This window comes from Oryctolagus cuniculus, chromosome 17, assembly GCF_964237555.1.
Source record: "Oryctolagus cuniculus chromosome 17, mOryCun1.1, whole genome shotgun sequence".
Taxonomy (NCBI): domain Eukaryota; kingdom Metazoa; phylum Chordata; class Mammalia; order Lagomorpha; family Leporidae; genus Oryctolagus; species Oryctolagus cuniculus.
Window position 1 is genome coordinate 24,798,728 of NC_091448.1, and position 9,226 is coordinate 24,807,953.

At 56.0% G+C, this 9,226-nt stretch overlaps 1 protein-coding gene across 1 annotated transcript; it reads right to left on the reverse strand.

The window, feature by feature from the left end:
- Positions 1 to 6,855: 6,855 nt before the first annotated feature.
- HOXB1 (homeobox B1) lies at positions 6,856 to 9,226 on the reverse strand. The gene is made up of 2 exons (XM_002719317.3): positions 8,635 to 9,226; positions 6,856 to 8,214 (listed from the first exon to the last, which is right to left on the reverse strand). The coding sequence occupies exons 1-2, from the start codon at positions 9,224 to 9,226 to the stop codon at positions 7,886 to 7,888; spliced, it is 921 nt and encodes a 306-aa protein (XP_002719363.1). The 3' UTR covers positions 6,856 to 7,885.

A 9,226-nucleotide genomic window follows, 5' to 3' on the forward strand; every position in this document is an offset into this window, starting at 1 on the left:
AAGGCATTCCCGCAGCGGGGATGTGTCAAGGTGTGGATTTCAATGGGTTGCACACTGGGATTTGACACGTTTGCACCCTAGGTGGGAGCCTGCAAGCCCCAAGACCCTTTCAAGGTCATTTTGCAATTCTCCATTTCTAAATTACTGAATTTGAATGTCCTGAATAGAACCCCACCACCACCACCACTCCACTCAGCCTCTGGGGAACTTGGTGGCTTTCTGCCTCCTCCTGGCTCTTTCTAACCAGCTCGAGCAACCTGAGTATGGTCTTTGCAGTCAAGCTCAAGTGTAAGGATTGAAAATTGAGATCTGGGGGCTGGTGCTGTGATGTAAAGCCGGTGCCAGCATCCCGTATGGTTGCTGATTCGAGTCCTCAGCTGCTCCACTTGTGATCCTGCTCACTGTTATGCAACTGGGAAAGCAGAAGATGGTCCAAGTGCTTGGGGTCCAGCCAGCCATGTGAGAGACTCAGATGAAACTCTTGGCTTCTGGCTTCAGCCTGGCACAATCCTGGCCATTGTGGCCACTTGAGAAATGAATCTGCCACCTGGGGAGTGCACCAGCCAGTGATGAAAGATCTCTCCCTCTCTCTATAGCTCTGACTTTCAAATAAATAAATAAGTCTTTTTTAAAGATCTGTGGACCCGCGCTGCAGTGCAGCGGGTTAAAGCCCCAGCCTGAAATGCCGTCATCCAATGTGGGCACTGGTTCGAGGCCCTGCTGCTCCACTTCCGATCCAGCTCTCTGCTATGGCCTAGGAAAGCAGTAGAAGATGGCCCAAGTCCTTGGGCCCCTGCACCTGCGTGGGAGACCTGGAAGAAGCTCCTGGCTCCTGGCTTCAGATCGGCGCAGCTCCAACCATTGTGGTCATTTGGGGAGTGAACCAGTGGAATGGAAGATCTCTCTCTCTCTCTGGCTCTACTTCTCTCTGTAGCTCTGTCTTTCAAATAAATAAAAATAATTGAGATCTGCAAAAAGAGTGAGCATAAATTGGAGAATGGGATAACAGGAGGCCATGGGAGAAGGGAATTTCGGGGCAGGGAAGGCTTCCCTTGCCCAGCTTGTTGTCCAAATTTCTCCTCTTCAGACTCCCCGTTCCAAACAGTAACAGGAACAGAGGCTTTGGGCCGGCCTGCAGTGTGGAATCAGACAACCGCTGGCCAGACCGTTAGGTCTGCGTCCTGGCTCCTGGAACTTTAACTTCAAGGCTCTGCTGAGCAATTCCCTTCTGCAGCTTCTTTCTCCCCAGGGGGCAGGAGAGGGTAGCAATCTAACCTCAGAGTGCAGCCAGTTTGGGTTCCGTTTCCGTGGTATCAGGATCCATGTGTTCAGATCTATGGGAAGACGGAGCACAGGGACGTCACGATTTCCCACTGAGTTCCAGCACTGGTGACTGGCAACACCAGACTCGGCCATCGTCTCGGGCTTGGGGGGCCTTCCAGCAGGTGGCTATTCTCGCCCTCTAGTTCCACCAAGCTTCTCCTCCCCGTCTCCTTTCTGACTCCAACTACGGTGACACCCAACCCTGTGTGAGTTCAGTGTACTGGTCCTAGCAGGGGAGCCTGGCGCTCTGCTGTGGGGGAAGCTGCCTCGGAGGCTGAGACAGGTGCACCTCCCCGGGGCTCCCAGTGGGATGGCTTCTCCGTCCATTTTCTACCTAAGGAAACACTCAGCCGGAGCTTCAACTCCTTTGCATTTCTGAAGTTGAGTCTTTTCTTGGGTTTACATTTGCTAAAGTAGAGGAAGAACACATCAAACAAACAAACAAAATCTCCCTGGGAGAACACTTGGATCAGACTGGCCCCAAAGCCACCCAGTGCGCGCTCTGTCGTGCGTCTTTAGCGGAAGGCAGGGGTGAAGAAAACGCCCCCCCCCCCCAGACTGCCTTCTGTGTCTAGTGCTTTATTTTCACACGCGTACATGGGTCATCAGAACACTGCTGGGCTGATCAAACAGCTGAAACTGATGACATTTCAGGAGACTGTATTTGGGGTGCCTCTCTTCTGGAGGGGAGAATTTTGCTTCATTGGTCCTTTACCGAACAGTTGCTAGGTGTTGAGCGTTGCTGTGGGTTCTAGAAAGGGAGCAATGAATAAAACAGACAGAAATTCCTGCCTTCAGGGGTCTTACATTCTAGATGTTACAGGAGGTGAGAGATGGGTTTTCAATATGTGATTGCTGGGACAACCAGTGCCACTTCTTGATTGCATTAGCACTTTCGGCGGCTTTGGGAAGACAGTCCCAACCGGGAGGAGTGCGCGAGTCCCCGCACCGCAAAACGGGGTTCACCGTGCTCACGCCGAACAGGCACTTGACCTCTCCACAGTCCTGCAGCTCCCATTTAGCCAATCTCCCCCCACCCCCGCCCAAAGACAGTTGTCTGCCGAGGCCTCCCTCCCCCAGGAGGCCCAGACTGCTGGTCCAGCCAGAGTGGAGAGACCAGGGCATGACCCCGGGACCAGGGCCTTCACCTCCCCCTCCCTGCCCTTCTGGCCTCAGCAAGCCCCTGCACCCGCGGCTCCACCACGCCTGGGGAATGGGGGGCTGCCAGCCATCTCAGGGCTGAACTCTCCATGAACCAGGAAGGGAAGGGGTAGGGGCAACAGAGCAGAGCCAGCAGGGGCAGGCTGGGGAGGCCAACCTCTCTGGCTGAGTAAATACGGAGCAGCCTTGTCTCCAGGGTGGGGGTCGAAATGGAGCTGTCAGGCCAGAATAAACTAAAGGGAGCATTGGCCTCCAAGGAGCAGAGGGCGCATGCCTGGAGGGGCTCCCCCTCTGCTCGGTCCCACTCCAGACAGAAAGGGGCTGCTGGGGGTGGAATTGAAATTGCTGGGACCCTGACCCGTGATGGGGATGTGGGGGTAGAGAAAGAGTGATTTTAGCTGGAATTAGGCTGTAGTACACACCCAATAGCCTGCTGCCCTACCCATCCTCCCACACACGCACCTCCCTGCCAAGTTTCCGTTTTCTTGCCTATGTCTCCTAGCCTCAGAAAAAAAGGACAGGTTTAGCTGCAGTGAAATAGGTCCACTTCTATTAAAGGCTGGGAAAGTAGTCCCAGAGAGGTCAAGTGACTTACCCAAGGACAGAGAGCGCACTCAGCTCTCCTGGCTTCCCACAGAAATTCTTTCCTGATACAGAGAATGAGAGAGGACCAGGGCCAGCAGGTCAGCCTCCGAGCTGCAGCTCACAGCTGCTTGAGCCTCGCTGTTCTCCCAGGAGTCAGGAGTGGACATTTGAACAGTGTGCATCTCCAATCAGGACGCACTCCGATTGCATAAAGCATGTATAGAGAACTCAGGAAATAGCCAGCACTAAGGCATCTGGAATCCTGCAAGGAAGTCCTTAGAACCAGGACTGAGTCATCAGGAAAAAAAAAAAATCTGGGACAACTCCAGGGGGCGCCAGTCTCGTGGACTGCAGTGTGCATGTGCTCCCAGAGGCTGCCCGGCAGATAGCACCCCTCACTGTGATGCTGTAGGTGGCGTCCTATGGGACTCCCCTGAGCCCTTCCACTCATCATTGCTTTATTACCTGACAGCAATGCCACGGCTGTGGTGCCACGTGCGTCAGCTGGCATAGCAGGGTGGTCAAGCCGAAGGTTGTTTCCATCACGCCAAGACCCAGAGCAATTAATGGAAGCTCAGGAAAAACACAAGGAAATTGGCATGAGGTTCACCCCGCTGTTGAGAGGAAGGACACACTGAAAACTCAGCTCTGGACCACAAAACCCATGTTCTCTGCAACCCCAAAGCCGGGAGCTTAAAGTGCCTGCTTTCAAGACTTCTCACCCATCTTCCCATAGCAGAGCAGGGAGGGAGGGAGTGTAGGGAGACTGGATGGGGCGGGGCAGGGGGAGGCTGAGACCAAAAGTAGATAGATAGATAGATACATAGATAGTTACATAGATAGATAGATACATAGATAGTTACATAGATAGATAGATAGATACATAGATAGATGAAGAAGTCTCAGCCAGATGCACCCAAGGTGTTCTCAGCTACTAAGCAGGGAAACCCTTCTACCTGTCTCTAGCCCCATCCAACTATCCGGGAACAAACAAGCCGTGAATGTGAGAAGTGGGCATGTTCCATTTACATCCTGAGCTAGACTGGGGCCTATAAAAAGGAAAGAGGCCATGCAACTTTTAATAATGATAGTAACAAGGCCGGCGCCGCGGCTCACTAGGCTAATCCTCCGCCTAGCGGCGCCGGCACACCGGGTTCTAGTCCCGGTGGGGCGCCGGATTCTGTCCCGGTTGCCCCTCTTCCAGGCCAGCTCTCTGCTGTGGCCAGGGAGTGCAGTGGAGGATGGCCCAGGTGCTTGGGCCCTGCACCCGCATGGGAGACCAGGAAAAGCACCTGACTCCTGGCTCCTGCCATCGGATCAGCGTGGTGCGCCGGCCGCAGCGCGCCGGCCATGGCGGCCATTGGAGGGTGAACCAACGGCAAAGGAAGACCTTTCTCTCTGTCTCTCTCTCTCACTGTCCACTCTGCCTGTCAAAAAATAAAAAAAAAATAAAAAAAAATAATGATAGTAACAGTTATAGTGCACATTTGTTTATTTATTTGGGACTTTCCCAAGCATTTTGCACAGACTGATTCCGCTCCGACACACACCCTATGAACTAGGTACCAACGTTATCCCTGTTTTGTGCCTAATGAAAACTGGCACTAGGGAGTAGGCAACTTTCCCAAGGCCATAAGGAGAGCAAGAGGAGGGCTTGGACTTGAACCCAAGAATTCCAGGTATCTTCTCCAGCTCCTGGGCCCTCCTCCTTGAGAGGACACCCCCTTTTATGCCCCATCCCACCCACTCCTTCCCCACAGTCTGGTGGTATTGGCATAAGGACTGTTCCTAACAAAGAAGCCTGTATGGACAGCGAGTAGAACCCGAGGGTTTTAAGAATCTCTTTCTTTCTCTCTTGTGCAGGAGATCAAAGGCCCGTGTTGGGAGAGCAAACACTGGGGGGCGGGGGAGGCAAGTGAAAGAGGTAGAGTTCAGACTTTAGCAGATGGTGCCTAGGGTTGGGTGGAGTGGGAGCTCCATTGTACACCCCAACCCAATGGCTGGGGCTTGGGGAGCAGAGCGTGGCAGAAACCCTGACACACTTTCAGCCAGCCCTGAGATTCCTCCTTCCCAGGGAAAATGCAAAACAAAGAAGAGAAAAAAAAAAAGCTCTTAAGATTTTTATTTTTAAAACTGGAGGTATTTTCTGAGAACTGATAAATGAAATGAAGCATAAGAGTAGAAGCTTTCATATTTTGTAAAAAGTGCACTCTTAGATTTCCAGGTAAATGTAATTCCTCCAGCCACAAGCATGTGCGCGCGTGCAAACACACACACACACACACACACACACACACACACAGAGGCTATGAATAAGAAAAGCTTCCTGGAAAGTTTAAAAGAAGAGGACAAATTTAGTCCAATTGGAACAGAAGGTGTTTTTGTTTGTTTGTTTGTTTGTTTACCACCCTCTCTGTTATCATGTGTAATGAGAATAAATGTAGACCCGCCCAGGACCTCAGAGTGGGTTCAAGTGGGGGAAGCGCATGGTGGGGAAGGCTCTTTGCTTCTGAAGAAATGGAAAGCCCGGATTCCTTGGGGGTTGTTTGGAACCTGCCCTCATGCTAACAGAGAATTGATCTGACCCCCATTTCCTGGGGTGGGGGGATCTGATGGTTCCTTCTTCGGTGACCAAAAATCAAATGGGCCAGGCTTCCCCTTTCTACCTGGCCCTGCCATCACCCCTCCCCCAGGACTTTGCTCTAAACACTGCCCCCTCCCCTACTGCCTCCCTGCCTTCAAGTTAGGCTTCCTCCCGCAACACACTTCCCCCTCCAGCTGGGCCTGCAACTCTGAGCAGCATTGCTCCCCTGTAAGGGCACCAGGGGCTTGGAAAGATTATGAAATAAATGAGGTGGGGGTGGGTAAAACGTCCCTCCTGGGTCACCGTGGTCTCCCTCCAGGCTGTCCTGGCCTGGGGCATTTGGATTCCCAGGGTAACTGCAATCCAAGAGCCAGGACCAGAGCACGACCAACCGCGGGGGTCGGGGGCATCAGATCGACGGCACAGCGGGGACCCTGAGCGATGGCCTCCCGCCAGCTTCCTGAGTCCTGGCCCCCTGCCTCCGCCAACCAAAGTTGTTCCAGTGAGAACCGCCAGGGACAATGTCACCCCCCAGGGCGCGCCGTCGGCTTCTTAGTGAGGTAAAAAGGTCAGCGCGGGCCTTGGCCTCCTTCCCTTCCCAGAGACGTCGTGCCCACCCCTTCACCTCTGGGCCCTGTCCCGACCACCTCCGCCCTCTAGTCCAGTGCCCGGACACCGAAGGCGTTCGCCTTGAGCCGGGCCAAAAGGCATCTGGAGGTGGCCGGCTGCGGCCCCGGCTCTCGCAGCTGCTCCCTCGGATGCCCCATGTCCCCGTGGAGTCGCAGGCTGGGGGTGGGGTGGGGCACCCTTGCGCCGGTCTGGAGCCGGTCAGAGCCCCGTCTTCCGGCTCTGAGGGCGAGGGCGTCACCCAGCCCCATCCCTGGGGGCTTCCATCATTGCCTTAGCAGCGTGGGACTTGCTCTGGGCAGGAGGGAGCGGGTGGAGGGGGCAGACTCCGCTCTTTCTCCTGCTCTTCTTCCTCTTACACCTTCACCTCTCCCAACACATCTCTCCTTTCCTGTCTTCCTCTCCTTCTGGGAAGCCACCTCCCCCAAGGGCTTCTCTGTCCCTTTCTATGAGGATTCCCTAGTGACTAGCACAGGGACCACTCTCAGGCCTGGGTGCCTTGAGCCCAATTTTGCAAAATACCCCCCCACCTTGAAAGTCCCTCTCCTTATCCAGCTGAGACCCTAAAGCTCAGCTCTTTCCAGCCCAACCAGTCGGTGCCAACTCTGTCCCCGCTTCTCACCCAGTGCTCTTAGAGGAGGAGACTTGCTCTGCGGCTGGATGGAGGAGCTGAAGCAGGGGAGGAGGAAGGAGCTTTATTGAAATGAGGTAGTTGCGTGAGAATGCCAGAATTCAGAGGTGTCACCACCATCTCCAAGCTTCCCAGAGATGCTTGCAGCATCTGGGCCTCCCTGGGCTGCTCCCAGGGGCAGGGGTGGAGGTGGGGAAGAGAGTCCTGGGTTATCCAGGAGCCAATAAATAGGGGAGGAGGTAGGGAGCGCAAGCCTGGGCCTTCCTGGCTGAGGCTTGCAGGAACACGCCTTGCACAGGGTTCTAGAAGTCTCTCGCGTACTGAGTTCCAAAATGCTTTGGTGATGATCGGTCACTGGTAGGAGGAGGCAGGTCCCAGAAAACAACCTCTGAAGGCTGCATTAGTGCAATACAAATGTGCCAGGAGAGGGTTAATAGGGTTGGGGGGGGCTTTGGGTCTGTCACAAGGCAGCTGGTGCTATTGTAAGGTCTGCGGTGACTGGATTAAGGATTGATAGTAATATTCCTGCACCTAAACACCTCCCACACAAGAAAGTTCAAGGCTTTCTCCGTCCTGGGCCTCGAGGGGAGTGTGGGGGAGAACTCTCCAAGCTCAAAGGCACTGGACATAATGAGCTGAAGTCGAAGGGGAAGGAGAAACCAGGGGGTGGTGTGCTGGCTCCCACTCCCAGCCACGTGTTGAAGTTGAGCTGATCCCCCAGATCAAAGGCGGGTTGGGTGTTTCCCAGGCCTCTGTCTGGTCCCATAGGGTCCCCGGCCATCAGTGCCCCTTGCAAATCTAGAAAACTGTTTTCCCCTCCCCCCACACCCCCGGGGTAGGTCTGAAATGATGCCGGAGCCCTTGGAGAGGATCTGCCGCAGGACGGTGACCGCGAGGCCGGGCTGGGGAGAGCCTAGGTGGCGACTGGCCCCGGGGGCGCTCCAGTGGCACCCCCGTCGGGTGGGAGGTTCGGTTCAGGAGGTGACCGAGCTGGGCGAGGCTTCCGGGGAGGTGCACGTAGACTGGTCGGAGGCGTCTCCAGCCGCTTCCTTGGGGCAGCTGAGTGGGACGGGAGGCACCCGGCCTCCCTCCCGCTCTCGCTTCTTCTGTTTCATGCGCCGGTTCTGGAACCAAATCTTGACCTGCGTTTCGTTGAGCTCCAGGGTGGCGGCGATCTCCACCCTGCGGGCGCGGCTCAGGTACTTGTTGAAGTGGAACTCCTTCTCCAGCTCGGTCAGCTGCCGGGTGCTGAAGTTGGTGCGCAGCCCGCCGGGCGCGCCCAGGCCCAGCTCCGACACCTTTGCTAGGGGCGGGGCGGGGAGAAAGGCCACGTCAGTTCGCTCACCGCTTTCCGCGTCCCCTCCCTTCCTCCCAGACCAGCTCTGTAACCCCCAAGTCGGGACTTCAGTTCCCAAGCCACCCCACCCCCACCCCAGGCACCACAAGGCAACTCCCTATCCACCGTAATCTCCAAATCTGGAACCACCGCCCCCATACACACACACCCACGCACCAGATCTTGGGCACGTGCTGGGAGCACAGATCCCGACGTGGAAGGGGTGTGAAAACTTATTCTTGGGGGTGACTGGACGTGTAAGCAAGTAGGGAGAGCCGGCTTGACCCGAGACGAGACCGGGAGGAGCCCTTTTACCTGCCTCAACCAGAGCGGTGCAGAGAAAAGAATCCCGCCCAGGCAGAGGGCCTGGCCACGCCTGAGCCCTACCTGTCTTGGGTGGGTTCCTCTTGACCTTCATCCAGTCGAAGGTGCGGGCTGCGGGGGTGCTAGGTTCCGACGGGCAGGGTGGTTCCTTGTCCTCCAGGTGATCAGCAGCATAAGCCGGTGCAATGGTCGCCGTCTGCTCGTACGGGGGCTGCGGCGGAGGGTACGGCCCAGGGCCGGCTCCACCCGCTCCGTAGCCGTCGGACAAGCCCCCTAGTTGGGCCCCATAGCTCGAGGGATGAAAGTAGCCTCCATCTCCTCCTTCGGATTGCCCCAGAGCGTAGTACTGAACGGGCGCATAGCTGGGGCTGCAGGCGGCCGGGGCGTACCCCGTGGGTGCGGAGCTGGGGAAAGACATCCCCAGCGCTGAAGACGGCTGCTGGGCGGGATAGCCCGAGCTCTGTTGGAGCACGGGGCTGGACAGACCCCCGCCATAGCGGCCCTCTCCTGTGTAGCTGTCAACAGCGGGAGCCGAGCTCGCTGGGAAGGAGGTCGGGGCGCTGTGGGCGCTGTGGGCGCTGTGGGCGCTGTGGGCGCTGGGTCCCCGGTTACAGAATGGATATTCTAAGAAGGAGTTCATCCTATTATAGTCCAT

Coding starts and splice junctions, on each gene's coding strand:
- HOXB1 (XM_002719317.3), bottom strand. CDS start 9,226: ATGGACTATAATAGGATGAACTCCTTCTTAGAATATCCATTCTGTAAC. Junction 8,215..8,634: donor GAGGAACCCACCCAAGACAG/GTAGGGCTCAGG, acceptor CCCCGCCCCTAG/CAAAGGTGTCGGAGCTGGGC.